The sequence below is a fragment of the Pelodiscus sinensis genome, chromosome 10 (assembly GCF_052426305.1).
Source record: "Pelodiscus sinensis isolate ZL-2025 chromosome 10, ASM5242630v1, whole genome shotgun sequence".
In the NCBI taxonomy this organism is placed as follows: Eukaryota; Metazoa; Chordata; order Testudines; family Trionychidae; genus Pelodiscus; species Pelodiscus sinensis.
Window position 1 is genome coordinate 8,907,716 of NC_143061.1, and position 24,499 is coordinate 8,932,214.

At 47.6% G+C, this 24,499-nt stretch overlaps 1 protein-coding gene across 6 annotated transcripts in view; it reads left to right on the top strand.

Annotated features, from left to right (window-relative positions):
- Positions 1-24,499, top strand: part of MCF2L2 (MCF.2 cell line derived transforming sequence-like 2) — a 317,180-nt gene that overhangs the window by 120,229 nt on the left and 172,452 nt on the right. For all 6 annotated transcript variants that reach the window (XM_075938060.2, XM_075938055.2, XM_075938058.2 and 3 more), the window contains exons 7-13: positions 1,755-1,904; positions 6,010-6,134; positions 9,493-9,607; positions 12,330-12,449; positions 14,197-14,388; positions 18,812-19,003; positions 19,654-19,831. In XM_075938060.2, coding sequence (XP_075794175.1) covers positions 1,755-1,904; positions 6,010-6,134; positions 9,493-9,607; positions 12,330-12,449; positions 14,197-14,388; positions 18,812-19,003; positions 19,654-19,831 — 1,072 coding nt within the window. The remainder of the gene's footprint in view (positions 1-1,754; positions 1,905-6,009; positions 6,135-9,492; positions 9,608-12,329; positions 12,450-14,196; positions 14,389-18,811; positions 19,004-19,653; positions 19,832-24,499) is intronic.

The window sequence follows — 24,499 nt, forward strand, 5'->3', positions numbered from 1 at the left end:
CTTGTGACTAAAGAAAATAAGACAGTGCTCTTATAACTTGAAGGGAAAAAATCCCACGCAACTACTTGAGGCTAGATAAAAAAGCTTTTTTGTCACTGGGGATGAGTTGGATCAAAGTATTTCACATTGAAAAGCTATGGGAGTGAGTGGTTTGAAGTGTTCACAGGCTTTTTTCTATAGCCTTCATAACACTAACTTTTATCTTTAAAAAAATAAAAGAAAATATAAGAATATAAGAACGGCCTTATTGGGTCAGACCAAAGGTCCGTCTAGCCCAGTATCCTGTCTCCAGGTGCCCCAGAGGGAGTGAACAGAATAGGTTAATCATCAAATGATCCCTCTCCAGCCACCCATACCCTGCCTCTGAGAAACAGAGGCTAGGGAAAATGCTACTAAGTATTGATTGGCTTATCCACCATGAATTTATCTAGTTCTTTTATGAACCCTGTTAAAGTCCTTGTCTTCACAACATCCTCTGGCAAGGAGTTCCATAGGTTGATTGTGCATTGGATGAAGAAACTGATCAGTCTCGACTTGGTTGTGAGAAACAGCGTAGGAGCATTCAAGGGATGGAGAGACAACAATACTCAATGTTGTGTTAAGTTTTCAATAACAATGTGGGCACAGGAATGGAAGGCGATGACTGTGGGGATATTGTTTCAGGTGCAGATGGGCATTCTGGATTTGTGCATCTTGTTTACATGAAATGTACATAGCTACTCGCCCATCAGTGAGGTCCGATTGCAGAGACATTAACCACGAAAGGCATTGCTGAGTACTTCAATGTCTGCTCAGACTAAACTAGACCTTACATAACTGCTTTCAGTATTGGGGAATAGTCTAGTTCTAATCTTGGCTCTCACTTTGTTGCCTTGTGGTTTTTTAACAAGTCATATTAACTCTGGGAATTTCCCCAGCAGGGAAATGGAGCATTGTACTTGTTGATCTACCTCATGTCATGATGTGCTGCCTGTATTGCCAGCAGGACTTGTGCCTGGGACCTTCAGCATGGCAGCACCGAACTCTGCTGCTTGAGCTAAAGGACTCACTCCGTTAGCTAGCAGCAGTAGTAACCTGTTATCCCATAATGGCCCGTCCACTTGAGGGAGACATGACATCCCTTACCAGGATGTTACATTCATCACTTCAAAGCACATACACTAAGAAATATTACAGGCTGGGCCTCTATAGTCTGGACTTCCCTTGTCTGACAACATCCATGGTCCAGCTTCCCCGTGGGTTTTCCCGGGCTGGAGCACCCGCTGGGAAAAGCCAGCCTGCACACAGCAACTCCTCCTCCACCCTCCCAGATCTTCTAGAGCTCCTCAAATAGCTCCTTTGTGGTGTTCAAGCCTAGGGAGGGAGTGGGAGGAGCAGAGTCAGAGGGGACACTCGGGGGGAAAGGCAAGGTGGCTGCAGAGCCTCGCGGTCGGGGGCGAGGTGTGCAGAGGCTTGGTGCGCTCACACAGGGCTGCGCTCCTGGCCGCCAGCCACGGGACTCTGCAGTCCCCCTGCCTCTTCTCCTGAGCCTCCTGCACCTGCCCCTGCACGGTCAGTGCTGATCCCTCTGTTGCCACCAGCGTAGAGGCCCGCAGCCAGTGGTAGCAGAACGGTCGGCAGGGACCTCTTCTCGTCCAGCAAGTTCCCTGCTTTGGAACTGGTTAGGGCCCGATGTTGCCGGACCAGGGAGGTCCAACCTCTTGACCTGTGAACTAACCAGTTTATGACTTTGTATAATGCTGCTGCTGTTCCAGGCCATTGAGAACTTCGCAATGACTGTGAAAACGACAGCCCAGATGCTACAGAGCTTTGGGACAGACCTGGCTGAGACCGAGCTTCCCAACGATGTGCAGTGCACAGAGGACCTGCTCTCCTCCCACACAGAGCACCACGACAAGCTGAAGGTGCGTAACGCGGCATGACGGCCTTGTCCCGGGGGCCACAGAGGGTTTCCCCAACAGCAGCCTTGCTCTCTGCAGAGAGGAGCGAAAAATAAAGTGCCATTCTTTTTTTCCAGTGGCCACATCACTAGTAATTGCCTAAAGCACTTTAGGAAACTACAGACAAACTAGAGGCCGGGCCAACAGATGCATTAGAACAAACGTCCCAAATCCATGGGAGCTTTGCCACTGACTTCTGTCCAAGCAGGAGCAGATAGTCAGTGTGCTGTGGAGACGGCTCTAGCAGGTAGCTGTGCTAGAAGGATGCTAACGAGCTCTTTGAGTTACTCGAAGTTAGCACCTTCTGTCACACAGCTTTGCCTTCGCTTGGCAGACTTCGGCGTTCAGCACTCTGAAACCAGGCATGACATCAGCATATCATAGACTGATGAAAGCTAAGGTTGGCACCCATCCGGCTTTCACCCGGACTGTCTGGGTTTTGCTTGTGTGTCTGGTGCCTTTGACAAGCCCCGATGTCTGGGGTTTTTTAATCTGTGGAAAAGGTTGCAACCTTGCATGCAGGCTGTTCCCGTGGCTCGTGATCACACATGGAGTGAAGGTGTAAAGAAGGGGGAAGAGGAGAAGGGATGGGATTCTGGGGGAAGAGACAGAGTAGGGCCAGGGTCTATCCAGTTACCAGCCATTAGAAAGGTGGCTACCCTAACGAAAGTATAGGGCCTGATTCACAGCTTTGTGAAGTCAATGGAAAGACTGCCACTGATTTCAGTGGGATTTGGATCAGGCCCTTAGTTTGGGGATAACTGAAGATAGGCGCATGCCAAACAAAGTAAATCCATGTCTCAGGAGCTTTGCTGCAGAAAGCAGAGGCAGATTGCGTCAGCTAAACTAATTCATGTGCATCGCTGGGGGAGGAAAGTACAGGCAGTCCCTGGGTTACGTACAAGATAGGGACTGTAGGTTTGTTCTTAAGTTGAATTTGTATGTAAGTCGGAACTGGTACATATTGTAGGGGAAACTCTAGCCAAACATTTCTCCAGAGCTCAGTTTTATTCTCCCACACCTCACTTCCCTCAGTCCTTTATTCTCAAGCTGAGGTGAGAATCTCCCTGGTCTGCTGGGGGGGGGACGCTAGCTTCATGTCTCCCTGGTCTGCTGGGGGGAAGCAGCTAGTGCGGGGTTGCCTCACCCCGTTTGTAAGTAGGGATCCGATGTAAGTCAGATCCATGTAACCCGGGGACTGCCTGTACATTAGAATTTTGTCTGAAAGAGGGAAGCACTAAAGCCAAATTGAATTTGTATCCATTCACAAAAAGCAATGAAACAGCTTTCTGCCATCTTGCTATTCCCTCTTCTTGAACTCCTTCTGCAGGCTCTGTAGTGTTCGCAAATACCTATCTCACCCTCTCACGCCTGCTCTGTTCCGTTAGCAATCCATCACCTTGAATTGTTTAAAATAAAGGTGACTTTCTGGGGGCAGCCCAGCTCAGCAGGACAGGGAGAATGAAGCCCAATGAGAGACAACTGTGGGAAAGTAGCAAAGACTAGCTCACAGAAATCCTCACAGGACTTTAAAATGCATTTCAGAGCAATTTTATGCTCTAGTTCTTTTCCCTGCTAGCCCACTTAAAAGGAGCTGGGTTCAAACTCAGCTGCAAATTGTACAGGCTAACAGTAATACTGAATCAACCTCCTTCTAATCTTTGCTCCATACACATTTTAAACAACTACTCTCCTAGTTCCTCTACCCTGTGTATTTATCTGCCCCCCATTACCACAGTACCTAAGTGGTGTTCAATGATCACTTGCTGCGTAAGGCACTTGTACGAGATCTGCTTTATTCTGGTTCTAGCTGGCTGTGCATAACAACAATATTCTGCCTGGGAAATTCAGCCCAAAAGACACAGTCCTCAGCACCTCACACCCTAATCATTACACCATCCTGCCTCTCTTGCTTGCCCTTACCCCAGGCTCGGGAATGAGACCCTGGCACCTGTTGAACTTCTTCTGTGGATAGCATTGGAAGCTGCTACTGTGGCTGAACAAAAGTTCAGCAGAGCTTTGTTGTTAGGATGGCTGAATGGGGGCATTTTCCAGCCCTGTAAACAGTCTAACCTACGTGTCTGAAAAGGCTTGTCTTCAGTTGTTGGGCGCCAAGCAATTGTATTTTCAAAATTTCTAAAAGCATTTCGTTTAGAACTGGAATGGCAGCTTTTCCTGATTATTTTCTTGTTGACAGCCAGCTTAGAGGCATAACTCTCACTCTTTTAGTGACAGGTTTTTTCACAGACTCTCCAGGAAATCCTCATCAAAGCCAAGTGTAATCATGGTAATAATGAACCACACCTCTTTTATTCTTGAAGCAAGGAAGAGAAAATGTTAAGCAAAACAGCAGACGTTCTAGAACAGTGTTTCTCAGCCTTTTTTTATAAAGTGTCCCTTAACAAAATTATAAGTACTGCCAGTACCTACAGTTTTCAGAGCACAACATTTTTTTTTCTACTACTGCAACATATTTATTTAAACAACTTAATCGTAGCCGGGCGGGCGATGAAATTTTTGGGTGTAAAAAGTACAAAAATAATAAAGTGCGGTAAAACTTAACAAAAATTCAGTTTTCTCCAAATTTCAGTTGTGTTGATGTAACCTCAGGGTACTCATACCACTGGTGGAGAAACACTGTTCTAATGGTAAACTGGTTTGCCTCTGTGATTTGTTATGCCTTCTGTGCAGCCTACTGGGTGTGGTTCACAGTCCCTTGCAGTGGCACTTAGATCACTTAAAGCAAGAGATAAGAATAAGTGAGCACTACAGCCTAAGCTGAGAGCCACCTGGCTTCATAGCTTAAGCCGGTGTTTCCCAACCAGGGTTCCGCAGAACCCTGGGGTTCCCCAGACCATCGTCAGGGATTCCGCGAGTAATCGTGGAATAAATAAATATTTTTTTTCTTACACTGTAAGCTGACATATAAAACAGCTCTTGACAAATACATTTTCTTGACAATAATTTAGCAGTAATTGAATTGAGCTCTCCGCTGTCAACTTCTTCTGGCCAAGCAAACGTTTTCATAGGTAGGGATTCCCTCGGAATATGAAAAATTATTTTAGGGGTTCCTCCATGAGAAAAAGGTTGGGAATCACTGGCTTAAGCTGTGGAGGCTCATGCACTAAGCTGTAGGGGTCCCAGGTTTGGTTCTGTCTGCCAGTAGTTACACTTGCATGGGGTCTTTTTAAGAGAGATTGTGCTGTTGTCAGTGGACCCTGGGGATTTACCTTTTTTGGTAACTTGAAACTAGCCTTTCATTTCCCAAATGATTGGGAGTCCAATCTTGGGGTTTTATAGCTATTTCATTGCTTATAAATAGGCAAAATAGTTGGTGCAGAGGAAGGTGAGACCTGTTGTTTACTTGGGATAACAACAGTTTGTAAAGATGCGAAAGGTTAGCAGTCATAACTAACCCTATGGTTGCCATATGTGAGGTTAAGAAGGAATTTTTTCCCAGGTCAGATTGGCAGTGATCTTGGGGTGGAGGGAGGCTCTGCTTTGCTCTGCAGTATGGATCACTTGCCAGGATTATCTAGATATTTCTCATTTACTTATTTCCATGCCATTGTGGGGGGTCTGGAGCACTGTGGATGCTCCTCAGTCCTGCCTATTCTCTGCCTGTGGCACACAATAACTTAGTCTCCTGTGAGCATCAGTCTAATTCTGGTGGGTGGGCTTAGCATGGGGTTGCTGCTAGGTGATGTTGGATGCCTGTGATATACAGGAAGACAGATGAGAGAATGTACTGGTCCCTTCTGGCCTTAAACTCTATGACTGAAGGAGAATTTTGGCTAGTCACAGACCCAGAAAACACCAGTTATTCTGTCCCTCAAGAGACATCCAAATCATTATTGTCCCTGATTTGCATCTTTTCATTTCTATGCAAGCCTCTAAATGCAGCTTCCTTGACAAGCCACCCCTATATTGTTACAAAGTCCGACCCCTACAAAAATACCCTCCGCTGGCAATGGCAGTGTGTCTCCGTTACGAGAGATAAAAACAACTTAACTGGGATTTGGGAAAACCTTATTTGAACTGGTGTCTGTGTTTGCTCGTCTCTCTGCAGGATGAGCTGAAGCTGGCTGTGAAGCAAGGGGCCACCCTCCTGACATGTATAAGAGAGCCGGTCACGCGGAGCTCCACCAGCAAACTCAGTCCAGATGAGCTGGAAAATGTTGCTACGGTAGAAAGGTGGGTGCTGTGGGATTGCATCCTCCAGGGGGCTAACTGACCTGCTGAAAAAATGCAATTGTGATTTCAATCCTAATTTGAATCATTCCTTTTAGGTAGTGTTCCTGTAACCATTCATTCACCATTAGTGTAGTGGAATATGCTACTGCATGTTCTGTGTGAGGAAGGTCTAGGTAGGAGCCATTAATTGCTGAAATTAACAAGGCCAGTTCCAAAAGACACCTTGAGCCTCCTTGGTCCTATTTGGTGAGGTTATTGACTACAAGGTCCAAGAGTTAATGTGCAATTTTACTCTCCTCCTCATGCCTTTTCCAACTCTCCTAATCCAGGTGGGTGATGCCTAAAATACACTGCAGGCACCTACATGCATGTTAAAACATAATGGCTGCGTCTAGACTGGCATGATTTTGCGCAAATACGTTTAACGGAAAAGTTTTTCCATTAAACATATTTGTGCAAGAGAGCGTCTATACTGGCATGTGCCTTTGCGCAAAAGATTAGCTTTTAGCCATCGGGCATTTTAGCCATCGGGCTTTCTTGTGCAAGAAATTAATGTTCCTGTCTACACTGGCCCTCTTGCACAAGTATTCTTGCGCAAGAGGGCTTATGCCTGAGCGGAAGCATCGAAGTATTTGCGCAAGAAGCACTGATTTCGTACATTACAAAGTCAGTGTTCTTGCGCAAATTCTCGCGGCCAGTGTAGACAGGTGGCAAGTTTTTGCCAGTCTAGACGCACCCAATGTGCATGTGTGTGCCAGTGGAAGCAATCAGCAGATAGAGGAGCTCATCTTAAACATAGGTGCCACCTGCAGTGTTCCCTCTAAGCTGCTTAATCAGCCCCGCCTAGTCAGGGCTCAGTGCATGGAGCTGACTGGTTGGGCGGGGATGATTAAGCAGCTGTAGGCCTGTGCTGCTGCACATCTTAGAGGGAACTCTGGTCATCTGTATCTGGAAAGGGTTGCAGCTGAGAGAGACATTGCAGGTCAGATTGCCACAGCTGGGCAGGTGCTCCCAAACTGGTGGCATATTCTGTTATTAGATTTAACCAAGCCAGCAACAAATATGTTGCTGGTCCACTGTACTAGCTCACCAGGAAGGCACCTGCAATCCCCTGGGGTACTCCAGCCTTTGTTATCACCCAGGCAAACTGGACTTCTGTGATGAAAGATTATTGCAACAAAAATCACCAGGCATTAGGTTCTTCCAATCCCAAAGGATTGGTCACTCACCCCAGGTCAGGATCTGACCAAAGGCAACACAAGCAGCTAGTTACTTCAGTAACTAAGTAAACTTTATTAGCAAAAAAAAAAAAAAAGAAATAAGAGTTATTCAGAGGTTTAAAGCTGGTGAGTTACATTCCAGGTAAATTTAAATGTGTAAATCTAATTTAAACGTGTACTGCTTAGGCTAGCTCCAAAATGACATAGGCTACGACTACACTGCATCTCTCTTGAATAAAAGCCTATGCAAATGAAGTGCGGATTAACATATTGCCATGCTTCATTTGCATAATTAATTAGAGGCTGTTTTTGCACAAAAGGCTCTTTTTTGCGTAAAACCCCCCTCTTGCGCAAGAGCCGTTCTTCCTCATTTTTTCTAAGTGTAGACGTAGCCATACAGAGGCTCACATTCTCAGCTCTTTTTGCTATTCCTGAAGGGCTAACCTGTGGGTGTTTACCAGACTCGCAACAAGTTTGAGTTACAAATATGTAGCAAAGTTTTGTAACGTCACAGACAGTGATGACACACATCTAAATAGGATAATAATACTCAGCAGTTTACAACTTTTCCAGCAATACCTTACAAGGCATACTTTGCACAAGATTTATTACAGTTTTGAAAGTGGTGACCTTATTAGTGTAGATGGTCACCTTCCCTTCTGTACAGCATCACATGGGGTAAGGAAGACTCTGCAATGTGCCTCATCCGCAGCTGCAGTCAAGATGGAGATGTCCCAGTTCCCTCCCAAAGGGAATAGTTAGGATGGACCAACATTGTCAAGGCTGGGCTGGCCCGGCCCTGGAAACTAGCAAGTAGTGTGAAATGCCAGCGATGCTCCGGTTTTGGTGCAGCAGAGGGACTGTGTTCTGAGACCATGAGCCAGAGCACAGAGTCAAACGACGCCTGCGGGAAACGCATCCTGCTTTGGAGAGGGGATAGAACGAGGCATAGAACGTGTGTCCTTGCGTTTCAGTTTATCCCACAAAGCTTCTGGTGGAACTGGCACTGACTTGCGCGGGATGATCAGGTACGAATGGCTCTACCTTGGTTTGCAGCTGTCCTGCCTCACTGTTGCTGATTGTTGTCTCAAGCCTCCTTCAGTGTGACTTTTAAACAACTGGCTTATGCTGGGCTATGAGCTAAAGATGGTGAGGAGGTTTTCAACCAGGCCTGCTGATGGTGGGGGGCTGGGGCTCTTGGCTACTGCTTCGGTGATGGTGGCCGGAGGCCGGAGGCCGGGGCCCTTTTAATTTGCCTTTAGCCCCTCCCCTTTCACCAAAGGCTCCACTCCTTCCACCTAAGGCCCCGCCCCTTCTGTGGTCACAGAGTCACGTCCCCCACCTTGCCCAGATGCCCGTGCAGGCTGTCGGCTCCCCTGTTTTCAACTGACTTCTGCTCACTGCTCAAGTTGTTAGTGCAGTCAACAACCAACCTTTGGAAATGACAGGCACTTGCTGTAAAAGTCAAAAGAACAATAATATACAAGCAGAGCACATTTACAATGAGATAGTGTTGTGCTAAAATAGGGGGCAAGTTGCAGGCTTAGAGCATCAGTTAACTGCATCGGGGGAAGGACGTTTTCCACACCACTCCTCACTACGGCATTGCACAACTGACCAGGCAGGTTAACCTCCAGGTCCTGCCTTGGAATAGTTCCCTGCCACTGGTGGGATACTGGACTTGATGGGCCAGTCTGGAATGATAAGCTATAGATGCATGAGTGAAATGTACACACGTTGCACAACGGTGGAATAAATTCACTTTGTTGAAGAACTAAGTGGAAACGGGCAAGGAGAGAATTCATCCCCCTAAGCCAACCTGCTGTGCGTGGAACAGCTTTGCAGCAAGAGGGATTGCAGCTGGTTCCGTGTAATCACTAACTCATTGGTGAGCCCCCCTCCTCTGGCCCACTGCAAAACTCCCGTCCACCTCTGCATTAGCAGAGTCATTGTGGCATCCAGCTCTGCCTCATACATGTGGTGAAGAGTCACCAACACTTCTGCTCTGCTTCGAGGACCCTTCTGTAATCCCTAAATCACCTGGCTGAATGACACGTTCTCTGCATAGCTAGCTAAGTAACCTACAACGGAGTCATAAATGTCAAGTGATTTTCACTCTCCAATTAATTTCTTAACAGGTTATTGGCTCAGCTGGATGAAACAGAAAAAGCCTTTGATCAATTCTGGTCCAAACATCACCTAAAACTAGAACAGTGCCTGCAGCTGCGACACTTTGAACACGATTTCAGAGAGGTATTTTACTTATTTCTTTAATATAGACTTTCCTTTCTGGTAAATAGTCTCAAACGTCTCCAGATCGCTCTTCTAATCATTGTTCATCAAAAAAAAAAAGACATCTGTACAATGAAACAAGAATCACATATTCTAAAATGAAACTCCCACCCAGAGATCACATGTCACATGGTATCTCACGAAGCCACCATAAGAAAGAAAGAATAGAGAGATACAGGGACAGGAAGAGCCCACTTAAGAACATAAAAACGGCCAGGCTGGGTCAGACCATCTAGCCCAATGTCCTGTCTTCTGGCAGTGGCCAGAGCCAGGTGCCCTAGAGGGGATGAACAGAACAGGTAATCACTAAGGGCATGGCTACGGTAGGAAATTATTTCAAAATAATTAAATTTGAAATAACAACTCCCCAAATAACGATTTTGAAATAAGCTTATTCCCCAAGGAAAACAGGAGGTCAGATTTCGAAATCACTAGCCCGGTAGTTTAGACGCTCTACTTATTTCAGAATAAGGAGGGTTATTTTGAATAACTTGACCTGGGCCAAGTGAGCCTCCTTTTGCCCATTCCCAGTTTCTGAGGCTAGGGACATCATCCTGGCTAATAGTAATCGATGGACCTATCATCCATGAATTTATCCAGCTCTTTTCTGAATCCTGTGAAAGACCTGGCCTTCCCAACATTACTACTTAGTAGAATCATTGGGTAGCCTCATGCAAAGTGTTAGCACCTAGAAGGAATTTACTTTTGATAAGGAGATGATACAAAGCCCGTTGAAGTCCATAGAATTATTTCTATGGACTTCAATAGGCTTTGAGTCAGGTTTTATTTGCACAACTAGAGATGGTTTAATGCAGAATCCTTATGTTCCACACAGTGGTGACTGATGCCTGCAGTGGGAAGGAGGGGCAGGGAGGGGGAATGCGGGGCACCCCATTTAGCAATTAAAATTGGGGGGAGGGGATTAGGAGGGCAGTGCACCTCCCAGGCATGTTACCATGAGTCACTTATAGTTGCACACCCTTAAATGTGAGTGGACCCAGCCCAGTAAAGCATCTGGCAAATGAACTGAGGCACACACCCAGAGTGACTACAGAACAGTAGAAATCACATGCAACATAACAGAGTGAACAGAGCGAATACAATCCCCACTTTGTCACACAGGGGCTGGTAGGGGAGGAGGAATCAGTCTAAGGAAGGGTGCAAGCACCTCTAGCACATACAGATGGGAGAAGACTATGTTTGCCTGTTCATTGCATATGACTTCTACCACTGCACACAACAGGGATGGGCATTAATTTTTGGCCCAGAAGAGGCAGGGCCTAAAATAGAAGAGGCGGGGCCAGGATGCTTCTGGGCTTCCCCACCCACAGACCATGATTGGTCTGGGGGTGGAGAAGCCCTTACTCCCCCCCCCCCCTTTCCCACTAAGTACCCATGCCATTGGCAGGGCGGGAAGAGGCTTCACACACTCCCCCACCCCCAGGTCAGGGCGGGGGTAGGGTGGAGGAAACTTTGTGCTCTCCTCCTGCCCCCAGGGCAATCAGGGTTTGGGGACGGGGGAGCATGTGAAATCTCCTCCCGCCCTGCCAGGAGCATGCGGCACTTCAAAGTGCTACATGCTCCTGGCAGGGCAGAGAAAACTTTGTGTGCTTCCACCACCCTTAGGCCCTTATTGGCCTGGGGGTGGGGGAGTGGCAGGGCCTCCGCGGGCTCAACCCATTTGGCTGGCTGAATCTGGCCTGTGGGTGCCCTTTTGCCCACTCCTGGCATACAAGCCACTCGTTAATCTAGTGCACTGAAAGAGGGGTTTCAGATCCCCCATTCAGCAAAAGCCTGCCAAGCACCCCTGCTTTTAACACACACTGAACATTCCAGGAGTAGGTTGATTAAAGACCCCAATCATCCCATGAAACACCCCAGCATTCTAAGGCTGGATCCATCTCTGCCAAATGTTGGCCATAGGCTAGAGGCGGATGTCCTCAGTCACCAGAGTTCCTCAGCCAGAGATCGGACTGAGTGTGCGTCCCAATGGAGCGGGCAAGAAAACTTCAATTTTGGTAAAAATTGCGGGGAGGGAATGAACAGATCTAGTTTCCAAGGGGTTAGCACAGACACTCAAAATGACGCTGCATTGCCTGATCCAAAGGAACATTTCCATCTGGCTCATTCAGTAGAAGCCATGTAAACGAGCCTCATGTGGAGGCTGCTCTGTCCTAGAGGCCCCTTGTGCCTCTTGGTAAATGAGTGAGTAACATGGAAATGTAGCACAACCAACTGGCTAGTGTGTCCTCCACCATCCTCTACTTCTTGGATGGAATAAGAATTGCGTACAGGGGCGGGTGCTTGTGAAGCAGGAGGTGTGAATTCTGCCACTGCTATCACTAGGGAGTCCTTAGTGCTCTGGTGAACAACATAGTGACAGCCATAATGCCCTAGGACAGTGTTTCTTAAACTGTGTTCCACGGCACACCGGTGTACCGTGGAGAACAAGAGAGTTCAAAATGGCCACTCTTAAAGGGGCAGGTGACTTTTTTTTTTTTCTCAATAACTTTCTTTCCAACCTTTTTTTCCCCTTTTTTCTTTCTTCTCAACAAAAAATCCCTGGTGTTCCTCATTAAAAAAAAATTATTGTTTGGTGTTCCTCAGTCTTAAAAAGTTTAAGAAACACTGCCCTAAGAGGCTGTGGATTTGCTACAGCCTGAGGTGTGTGTGTTTCTTGTAGGTAAAACTGGAACTGGATAATTTGATGGAAGCGCAAGCTGGTTTCAATGACATTGGCGACAGCGTGGCTCGCGTGGAGCATCTCCTAAAGGAACAGAAACAACTGGACGAGAAAGGACAGGTTTGTACTTTATTGGACTTTGTATTTCAGTTCTTGTAGATTGCAAGTGTTAGTCCCTTGTAGAATGTGTCCACACACCACACTTAATTGTCTTGTGCTGATGCAGTTACATGAGCCCAGCCTTTCAAAATCTGGATTCAGATGTCTACTAGTCCAACCTCCTGGGGTGTTAAGATCTGGCAGTTTGATGTGGTCCATAATAAAGACGGAGGCCACTTGCAAAAAGGGCTTTTGGAATTGGGGTGGGGGTTGGATCTGGGCTCTGGTTCGGGTTCATCTCTTGGAACTTGAAAGCACAGAGTGAGCAACTTTTGAAAGATTCTCCGGTTTGACATCTTTACATGTAGTTTTACCACAAGTCAGTGTTGTCTGAGCAGCTATTTCCAGCAAGGGATTCAACAACCTTTCTTCTTCAGTCCTACATCTCTGTCAGTCAGCTGTGATGATCAGTTGGTCTGTTGTCATTAGGAAACAGCAAACAAATAAATTAGTTAAATCACATCAAATTCACATGAACAGCTGCAAAAGCTCAAGATGATCTTGTGTCTGAAAAAGCATACAGCTGAGACTCAGTAGACTTAGATTTTCTTCTCCGTTCTACCATTTAAATCTAAATTAATCCAAACTGGCATAGCTTGAATCTTCTTCCTCAGTATGTAATTTATGATCATCACTTAGACACCATATATACTTAGGTAAGGTCTACACTAAAGGAGAAAGTCAAATTAGTATCTGCAACTCCAGCTACAATACTTATGTAGCTGGATTCAGCGTACTTTGATTCGAGTTTGCCCACCATCCCCACAGTGGAATTATATGGGAGCAAATGCTCCCATTGGCTTCCCTTACTCCTCACAGGAGCAAAAGTACCAGCTGCTGCCACACTCTGAGTTTGATTTAGCGGGTCTTTACTAGACCCACTAAATCAAACTCCAGAAGATCAATCACAGCAGCATCAATCTTCCCTGGAGTGAAGATATGGCCTTACTGATGTATAACTTTGATCTCTTAAACATCACTTCTGAGCATAGCCCAGTGAGTCTAAATTGGCGTAATGTACACAGTGAAGAGGGAGAAGAAGGCATAATCACAGGTGCTGATTTCATGGGCATTCCAAGGCTGGAGTACCCATGGAAAAGAAAAAGGTGGGTGTCTGGCATCATCTGGCAGCCTCCCTAGCAATGCTTTCCCCTCCCCCAGCATCTTCTGCTCACTGGCAGCACCACCGATCAGCATCTCCCTCCCCCCAAGCACTTCCCACCCACTGCAATCAGCTGTTCTGTGGCATGCAGGAGGTGGGGGGTGGAAGATGGTGAGGCATGCTCAGGGAGGGGGTGGAGTAGTGGTGGGAAGAGGTAGGGGTGAGATGGGAAAAGACAGAGTAGAGTGGGACCTTGGGGAAGGGATGCACTGGGGGACAGGGCCTGGGGCAGCGCTATGTGGGAGCACCCCTGACACATTAGAAAGTCGGCGGGTATTTTATAAATGACCCCAACTGAGAGTCTCTTAGCCTTACTCCGGGAGTTAGCCTACAGAATCAGCTACACACCTGTAAGGCAATTAAAATAAACCTATCTCAATGTTCGTGAAGTCAGACTTCAAGGCAAGTATAAAACAATACCAGGTCTCAGTGGAAAGAATGACCCCCGCTGCCATTCTAGTCTTTAGCAGAAACTATAGAGTCACCTAGACCTGGCTTATCTTCTTGGGTGTGACGGCTTCTCGTTGCTTCATGTTAATTGCACAGGAACCTTTGGAAAAGGCCCAGTCACTAGCTCTGCATGGAGACCAACTCATCCAAAACAACCATTATGCAGTGGACTCCATCCGGCCCAAGTGTGTTGAACTCAGGCGTATCTGCGATGACTTTGCCAATGAGACCAAGAAGAAATACGATATTTTGAGAAAGTCCCTCGAGCTGCATAAGCAGTTAGACAAGGTGAGCAAGTCTTCCTGTTGGAAAGCACTGGTAAAGCACAGTGAAAAAACAATGGGTGAAAAGATCACATATCTGGGGTTAGAGAAAAGCATCTTCCTTACTTTGCCCCAATCAGCAACTATACACAGCTGGGGCAAAAGAGCTGTGGTGCCAGCCTCAGAAAGGGGAGAGGGAATGAAAATTAGGGATACATTAGCCACACCCTCTGGCCCCTATTAGCCACGTCCCCTGCCACAAGAAGTCCCACCTCTGGAGGTAGTACAGGAAGTCCCCGGGTTACATACAAGATAGGGACTGTAGGTTTGTTCTTAAGTTGAATTTGTATGTAAGTCGGAACTGGTACATATTGTAGGGGAAACTCTAGCCCAACATTTCTCCAGAGCTCAGTTTTATTCTCCCACACCTCGCTTCCCTCAGGCCTTTATTCTCAAGCTGAGGTGTCTGCTGAGAGAAGCCGCTCCATGTCTCCCTAGTCTGCTGGGGGGGGGGGGGTGCTAGCTTCGCGTCTCCCTGGTCTGCTGGGGGGAAGCAGCTAGTGCGGGGTTGTCTCACCCCGTTTGTAAGTAGGGATACGATGTAAGTCGGATCCATGTAACCCGGGGACTGCCTGTATTCCCCATCTCTCTATTGTTTATCTGTATGATTTCTGTCGGGTTCTTTGTTTCTGTCTCCTATATAATTAATTTTTCTGGGTGTAAACCAATTAAGGTGGCAGGATAAAACTGGCTATATAATCATATTGCAACAGGTTAAGATTGTTTTGTTAAATTTCAGTAGAATGATTGGTTAAGGTATAGCTGAAAGTTTTACTGTATACATTGCAGAGAGACAATAAGTGGGTGAAGGGAAAAAGAGCACTGGAGAGCCAATGCAGCACAGCCATGGCCTCCCCCAGCCCTGGAAAGCTGGTGGGTGACACGGCTGCAGCCTGCCCTCGCTCTGAAGGTCTGGAGAGCTGGCACAGCACTGGGGCCAAGCCGCCCACACCCTTGACCAGCAAGGCCTCCCCACCCCATAGCCGAGCCACCAACCCCAGCACTAGACAGCCAGAGTCTCCAACTTGCCTGCCTCAGCCTCTGGCATCACAACAGCAGGCTGAGGGACTGGGTCTGGGGGACTCCGTAGGCGCACAGGCGGGGCTAGGTGAGGCGGTTTGGGAAGGCTGTGCCGCCCCCTGCCTATGATCCCCACTGCCCATGGGCAGTGAATTTAGAGATTGTTTGAGGATCTGGCCTCGGGTTCAGAGCATTCGTAGACTCAAGGCTATGCCCGTTTCTGATTGATGAGGACAGCTGTGGTCAGAGGGATTGACCCAATGCTGGGTGACAGGACATCTGGATTCCCTTTCCAGCTCTTCCCCGCGTGGCTTTGGGCCCATCGCTTAACCCCTCTGAGCCCTGGGTCTCCCCTTTGTAACGGGCTTTGAGGTCTGCATGTGGAAGTTACGTGGGCAGGTGATTTATGGAGGATTAGTGCAGCGAGTTGCTCTTGGGAATGCAGACAAAGAGGTTGCCACCAGCAGCTCGAGGCTTCATCTGGAAAGAGATTCCGGAGGAAAAGCGACAAATATTCGTGCTGGGAACTTCTCCTCCTGCTCAGCTTCTACCATCCCTTAGCCAGTTACATGTGGGCATGCCAGGCCACGCCGAACCCCAGAGAAGTGCCAGAACAAGAAGCTGCTGAGGCAGCATTGCACGTAGGCCTGTGTCCTGCAGCATGGGAATAACCCCTGGATAAGCACTGTGCGTGGCAAATCCAGTCTATGGCTTCATGGATGATTTGTTCAAGGTGAATGGAAACCCCTCAGGCAGCAGAGGCCACCTACTGTATCAGCTTGTTACCGTATTCGCATCAGTCACTGCTATCAAGAAAAAAAAAAGCTGTCCTCTTCACGGCTTTGTGTACAAGCTGCAGGCTGGATCTTGACAAATGTCCAGCTTTCTTAGCTCCCAGTGACTCATCATATGGGAGAGTAAGTCTGGCTGCTTCAAGCTGTTTTTCTAGGCATAGCAAGCAACACGCACAATAGAACTGCTCAGAGAGTTACAGGACGCAATCTGACGTCACAAGAAACGGTTCAATTTACCAGCCTATGAAGGTTTAACTGTTGAAGCCGTGACTTTATGATGCAAACTTTTGATACTCCACCCCTCCCCCCTTGCTTTTAAAATCAGTTTGGCTTGAAACTTGGCACACATCCAGCCTACTTTATTAGCTTCACTAGCAAGGGGCCTACAATTGCCAGGGAACTGTTTTTGCTGTTATATATACAGTAAAACTCCGATGGTCCGGCATCTGACGGTCCGGCACTCCTGATGGTCCAGCACCATCAGGAACCCGGAAGTGCTCCGGGCAGCTGGACCATTGGAGCTGCTCTGCCCCCAGCTTCCCCAATTCAGCCGCTGCTAGAACTGACCAGCGCTGAATCCGGGAAGCTGGGGGCAGAACAGCTGAAGTGCTGCCAGGTAGGTCCAGTAGCACTGCCCCTCGGGGCTGTGGGACCAACCCGGCAGCACCCCAGCTGTCCCGGATTCAGCCGCTGCTGAAATTGACCAGCGGCTGACTCCAGGAAGCCCAAGACAGAGCTGCTCTGCCCCAGCTTCCTGGAATCAGCCGCAGGTCAGTTTCAGCAGCAGCTGACTTGGGTACACCTGGGACAGAGCAGCTGGGGTGCTGCTGGGTTGGTCCCCGCAGCGCCGAGGTTTGGCGCTACCAGACCAACCCAGCAGCGCCCCAGCTGCTCTGTCCCAGGTATCCCGATTCAGCCGCTGCTGAAACTGACCAGGGCTGACTCCAGGAAGCCCGGGGCAGAGCAGCTCTGCCTCTGGCTTTCTGGAGTCAGCCGCTGATCAGTTTCTGCAGCGGCTGACTTGGGGACACCTGGGGCAGAGAAGCTGGGGTGCTGCTGGGTTGGTCCAGTAGCGCCGAGGAGCGGTGCTGAGGGACCAACCCGTCAGCACCCCAGCTGCTCTGCCCCAGGCGTCCCCAAGAGCAACTAGGGTGCTGCCGGGTTGGTCTCGCGGCACCAAGGGTCGGCGCTACCGGACCAACCTGGCAGCACTCCAGCTGCTCTGCTGCAGGCATCCCCGATTCAGCCGCTGCTGAAACTGACCAGCAGCGGCTGAATCGGGGACTCCTGGGGCAGAGCCGGACTATCAGAAGGGAGGGGCTATGAAGGGGTCTGGGGTAGCATCCCCCCACCCCACTCCAGACCCCTCATAGCCCCCCCCTTCTGATAGTCCGGCATGTCTGATAATCCGGCACCCCCTGGCTCCTAAAGGTGTCGGATTATCGGAAGTTTACTGTATCTTGGATTCTGTATTTCCACTCCAACTCATCTGAGGAAGTGGGTTTTACCCACGAAAGCTCATGATTCTTTGTTAGTCTGTAATGTGCCACAGGACTGCTTGTTGTTTTTAAAGTTCAGACCCAGTGCAGTTTTTTTTTCCTTTTGCACATTAACTTAAGTGTTTTTGCAGGACTAGCATATTTACAGTTTCCCAGACGCTTTTTCAGCTAGCTACTCCCCCCAAAATCTAATTTTTTAATGTTGTTCTGTTTACAAAGTGGAAGGCAAGTGAATTATTTTAAAAAATAAAATAATCTGTAGATCAATCGTTTAAAACAGGTAAGGATGGAATCAGAGTTGAGTGTCCATTTATCCTCTGCCCTGCCTGTTGTGAAGGTGGGCTGCTGAAGGAACTGTCCTGAGACCCCCTCCAAAGAGGAGGCAGAGCAGAGTGGATTAATGACAGACCCTGGACTTCCTTGCTTTTGTTTAAATTCAATACAGTGAGTCGGATTCTGTGATGACATGCAATTCCATTGAAGCACAGTGCTGAGTCAGTGGGGTTACTCTGGGTCATATTTTGCCTAATCGAATTTATTATAGTTCCTTGTTGCTATTGCACACTGCATCTTGAGAACGGCTTACAGCCTTGACTCTGTATCAACATGGGCATGTTGATTGTACTTGTTGGACTTCCCTGTGGCCAGGCACTCTTGGGACCTGACCAGACCTGGATGAGGGATTTTGCTGGATCAGGGGAGGTCATTTCTGTCCCTGCCCCCTTCGTCTTCCACCAGCATCATTCTTCCCAGGCCTGGCCTGAGTACCAGCCTACTGGCTGACCCCCCCATCTTGCCCTACCAGCTCCACCAGGCTTCCCGGTCCCGCTGTCCTGCCAGCCCCTCCGGATTCCCAGCCACCATCCTGCCACTGGGACTATCTGGTCCTGGAACATCCATGATCTGGAAGTTGCTGGACCAGAGAGTCCCAGTTTAGAGAGGTGCAACCTGTATTGAAGAGTGTTATTTCTGTTCAAAGAGTGGGCAAGAAGCAGCAGCAAATCTATAAGGGACTGAAGCCTCATACTGTACCATTGTTACAAAGTCCTAATGGCTCTGTTTGTTTTTTTTAAAGGCAAGCCAGTGGTGTGAAGCTGGAATCTACCTCTTAGCTTCTCAAGCTGTAGACAAGTGCCAGTCACAAGACGGAGCTGAAACTGCGCTGAGTGACATAGAGAAATTCCTGGGAACCTCTAAGGAACACCAGTTGTCAAACCCAAAGGAATTCTACAACCAGTTCGACATGATTCTCACCCCTGAAATAAAGGTAAAGCTTGCTGAATGTTTACTCTGCCAATTTAAACTTCCTCCAAACCAGCAGTGAATTTCAAAAAACACCCTTCACATAGTCTCTCATGGCTTCTGTTCAGATAGAAATGTGAAAGGAGATCTAGGATAGCAAAGCAGTCACACATGTGGAAATTAATTGGGACAGTGACCTTTATGCATGTGAGTAGTTTTTACTCACACAAGGAGTTCCCAAAAGCCTGTGTCAGGGATCGGGTAGAGGAGGTACTGAGTGGGAGTACAAAGCCTGACCAATGATGTTAGTTTGAGGGTTTGTCTCCACTACACTGGTGATCCATGCTGCAGCGATACATCCACCGCCGCTGATTTATTGTGTCTGCTTACACATGATAAATCAATCTTTGAGTGCTCTCCTGTCGACACTTGTACTGCACCAGGCTGAAGAGAGTAGCCAGCGTTGACAGGAGAGCAGCCCCTGCTCACCTTATTGCACACAAGATGCCCGGCAAGCACGTTGACTTCAGCTACGCTATTTACGTAGCTGAAGTTGCGTAAATTAGATCGACAGCCGGGGTTAGTGTAGATGAGGCCTGAGCTTTGGGTGCAAAGATCCCATCCTCAAACTCTGTCCATTTGTGACACACATCTGTTCCTCATTTCTTTCTGCAGGCCAATGCCCTAAAAGTTCTACAGAAACTAGAAGATGTGCAAGAAATGTTTGACAAGAGGCAAGCGAGTTTGAAGAAGCTGGCAGCCAAGCAGACTCGGCCGGTCCAACCTGTTGCCCCGCATCCTGAATCCTCCCCCAAACGAGCATCACCTAAAAGCACCAGACCCGCAACATTAGGTAGGCCTCAGAGAGCAGATTTTTCACACATGCTCCTGTTCCATTCTCACAGTTCTGTTCAGTCCTATAACCAAAACGAAAGCTCCTGAGTCAGATGTGGCATATTCATGTCCGTGCAGAGACAGGTCAGAGCGAATCAGGCTGTGAATCTCCCAGGAAACTTCAGACTCCCTGCCACAGGGGAAGGTTCCCTCACCCTGGACTCCATATTATACAGAGTCCTCACATGCGCCATTGGCAAGTTTAACACCATATGTGTTATTTACAACATGCTAAACAAGTGCTTGTTCCGCACAACATCTCCTAGATCCAGGGGAGAAGGAGGGAGAACTCTCATCTCCCTGAGAACCTCAGCGTCTCTGGTCTTTTCCTTTCAGCCTACCCCTCTCCTCTTATCTCTCCCTGTCTTCCTTTTAACCATCCTCAGCTGATGAGCAAGTCCACCTGTTGGTTGGTTAGTCATTATCAGATACTGAATCAGTTATTTCATCACTTTAGCTCCCAAAGCAGTGAGTCAGTCTTCTGCTATTCTCACTCTGTCATGTTCTTCATTCCTGCAGTTTCTTCCTTTTAGTTAATTCCCCACCAGTCCTTCAGAGGGACTCCTCTTCATTCTTCCTTCCACATGATTACAGATGTCTACTTGATCATTAAAAACAAGTAGTCCTGTAGCACTTCAGAGACTAACAAATATATATATATATATATATAGCTTCAGAAGGGTAGCCAAGTTAGTTGGTAACAGGAAAAACTTAAAAAAAACCCCTAATAGTCTAGTAACACCGTAAAGGCTAACAATATGTGTAGATGGTATCATGAGCTTTCGTGGACAAAACCCACTTCCTCCAAGCAGAGTTGAAAAACGGGGGGATCCTCCCAATTTATAACAGAAAAAGAAGGAAGGGGGAAGTACCTGTCAATTGTAGTGCCTGTGCTAATGAGGCTAATTGAGTGACCTAGAAGTGTCCCATACTTAGGTTTTGATGTCAGATGGGTGTTGAATATAAGGAAGGCAGGTTTTATAATGGCCCATTCAGTTCAGGTCTTTGTTCAAGCCATGAGAGAGAATGTCAGATTTGCATATGAAGGCCAATTCTGCATTCTCCTTCATTGTGAGTGTGCAAATTATTCACATGCACATCTGCTTGTAAAACTGCTTAAAAATTCTTGGCTTTAAAATCACACAATTCTAGAGTCAGACCATATAAAAGTTAAGATTCCAGTAACAGCCGTGCTCATGTGGAGTATTTTCTTTCTACTGCTTACTCTTCTGTATAACCCTCATTTGGGGTTGACCTTAAATAGCTACATTGAGGTAAAAACTGCCTCTGCTTTGTCTCCACTAAGATTGACAGTGAGAGAGCTGACTGGAGTTAGCCATCTTGAGTTAAAAAAAAAGCTCTGGTATCTTGTTTGGGTGGGGTCTTTTTGCAGTGCAAACATAGTTTCAGTCACATAAAAACAGGTTAGGTTGTATCGTGGGACCCCCTCCCCCACACTTTTTAACAGAACCACAGTTTGGGCCCTGCAAAGAAGAACCTAACTGTATTTTTAAAATGAAATCTAAGTCTAAATTAAAGCTTGGTGAACACTATAGTTTGCTCAGTATAAGGCATCTTATATCAGCCTAATTGTGGCAGTGTACACACTGCATGGGTTCCCAAACTGAGGGGCATGCCTCCCGGGGGGGGGGGGGTGAAGAAATTCCAGGAGGGGGGGAGGCGCGTGAGACAACCCAGCCCCCCCAACAAGTTTTGCTTCCCTGGTCAGTTCCTTTTTTATTTTTTGCTCAACAAGTTTTGCTACTATTTGGGGGGGGGGGGGAAGGGGCATGAGGGTTTCTCAAAAATCAAAAAAGGGGCGTGATGCTGAAAAGTTTGGGAACCACTGCACTACAGCCTTGCTCCTGCCAATGTAAGAGCCCTACTAACTGATGTAATAATTATACCCACATGGGCTCATGTGAGTGGAGTTAGCACAATGCAGTGCCCATTCAGACCACTGTGTTACTTACATCCACTATTGGCTGTCATTTTTGTCAATTGCAGGGCGACATGCTGGAGCGATGAAATTGACAGGAAAGTTGGGCAGTCACCAGGGCAAGCAGGGAGCTGCAGCTAGAACCTGGCTGCTCGTGGGCAGAGAGAAAGGAGGATCAAGGCAAAACTAGGAGGCAAGGTCACATCAGTATCTTAGATGCCTATACACAAATGTGAGAAGTATGGGTAATAAGCAGGAAGAACTGGAAGTGCTAATAAATAAGTACAATTATGACATTGTTGGCATCACAGAAACTTGGTGGGATAATACACATGATTGGTATGTTTGTATAAAAGGGTACAGCTTGCTCTGGAAGGACAGACGGGGGAAAAAGGGAGGAGGTGTTGCCTTGTACATTAAAAATGAACACACTTGGAGTGAGGTGGAGATGGACATAGGAGACGGAAGTGTTGAGAGTCTCTGGGTTAGGCTAAAAGGGATTAAAAACAAGGGTAATGTCATGCCAAGTGTCTACTACAGGCCGCCTACCCAGGTGGAAGAAGTGGATGAAGCTTTTTTTAAACAACTAACAATGTCATCCAAAGCCCAAGATTTGGTGGTGATGGGGAACTTCAACTATCCAGATATATGTTGGGAAAATAACACAGCGGAGCACAGACTATCCAATAAGTTCTTGGACTGCATTGGAGACAACTTTTTATTTCAGAAGGTTGAAAAAGCTATTGGGGGGGAGGGGAGCTGTTCTAGATTTGATCCTAACAAATAGGGAGGAGCTGGTTGAGAATTTGAAAGTGGAAGGCAGCTTGGGTGAAAGTGACCATGAAATCATAGAGTTCACAATTCTAAGGAAGGGTAGAAGGGAGAACAGCAAAATAGAGACCATGGATTTCAGGAAGGTGGATTTTGGTAAGCTCAGAGAGCTGATAGGTAAGGTCTCATGGGAATCGAGACCGAGGGGAAAAACAACTGAGGAAAATTTGCAGTTTTTCAAAGGGACATTGTTAAGGACCCAAAAGCAAGCTATTCCGATGTGTCGGAAAGATAGAAAATACGGCAAAAGACCACATTGGCTTAACCACGAGATCTTGCATGATCTAAAAATAAAAAAGGAGTCGTCATAAAAATGGAAAGTAGGACAAATTACAAAGGCTGAATATAGGCAAACGACACAGGAATGCAGGGGCAAGATTAGAAAGGCAAAGGCACAAAATGAGCTCAAATTAGCTACAGGAATAAAGGGAAACAAGAAGACTTTTTATAAATACATTAGAAGCAAGAGGAAGAGCAAGGACAGAGCAGGCCCACTGGTCAGTGAGAAACAGTAACAGGAAACTTGGAAATGGCAGAGATGCTTAATGATTTCTTTGTTTCAATCTTCACTGAGAAGTCTGAAGGAATGCCTAACATAGTGAATGCTAGTGGGAAGCGGGCAGGCTTAGAAGATAAAATTTTAAAAGAACAAGTTAAAAATCACCTAGAAAAGTTAGATGCCTGCAAGTAGGTTAGATAAATGTCTATCAGGGATGGTCTAGACAGTACTTGGTCCTGCCGTGAGGGCAGGGGACTGGACGCGATGACCTCTCGAGGTCCCTTCCAGTCCTAGTATTCTATGAATCTTACTCCCAGGTAGGTGGCGTGAGCCCCACTGGGAGCCCAGCTGCCCCCCACTCTTGGCTCCCAGCTACTGCCCAGGCTCTCCAAACTGAGGTGGGCTGTGCGTGCCCAGCTCCCTGGCTCCCTCTTGTCTGGAGGCTCCTGGCTCCCTGCTTTGTGCAGGGAGCCCAGCAGCTGCATTGAGGAGCCCGGCTCCCTGGCAGGAGCTGCTTGGACTCCAGACAGGGAGCTCCTCTCTGGGAGCTATGCTGTGGCTGGGAGTGGAGAGCTGCGAGGCAGTGGGGAGGAGCAGCCAGGCTTCTGGCAGAGAGGAACAGAGATTCTGGGGGGGTGGGGGGAAGAAAGGGAGGAGGGAGAGTGAGCCAGGAACCTTTGGCCAGTATCAGGGCTCTCCAGGAAGCATTGGGGGTCCCCAGAGGGAACTAATGGGCAGCAGCCCCGATAGTGATGGGGAGCAAGGATTTGTGCAAGGGGTGGGGGAGCTTGGGCAGCAGCTGGGCTGGGAACCAGAGGGCAGTTGGCCTCCAAGCGGGGCAAGTTCAGCCCAGCTGTGAGCCAGGAGTCTGTGGGAAGCCTAGTGGTTCCCAAACTTTTCGGCATCACTCCTTCTTTTTGATTTTTGAGAAACCTTCATGCCCCCCCCCCCCCCAAAAAATAGCAGCAAAACTTGGAAGGGGGAATTGATGGGGGAGGGGCTGGGTCACCTCATGCCCCCCTAGAATGTCTTCATGCACCCCCCCCCCCAGTTTGGGAACCCATGTCTAGCTAGAGGCCCCCACTCCCCATGATGACAGCCCGGTTTTCTTCTCAGTTTCACAGCTCCAGCAGGGAGTTTGTGCAATTTACAAGAATGCCAATCAACAGCAGTTGTAACTAATGCAGTGACTACAACAACACTGCATCATCTCCACTCAACCCTACATAAGCCCTCCATCTCTCATGGAGGTGTAGTTATTATGTCAATCAACAGGAAGTACACACTAACATAATTGGGTTGACATATGTTACATTATGTCAACCTAACTCCATGGTGTAAACCAAGCCATAATTTTG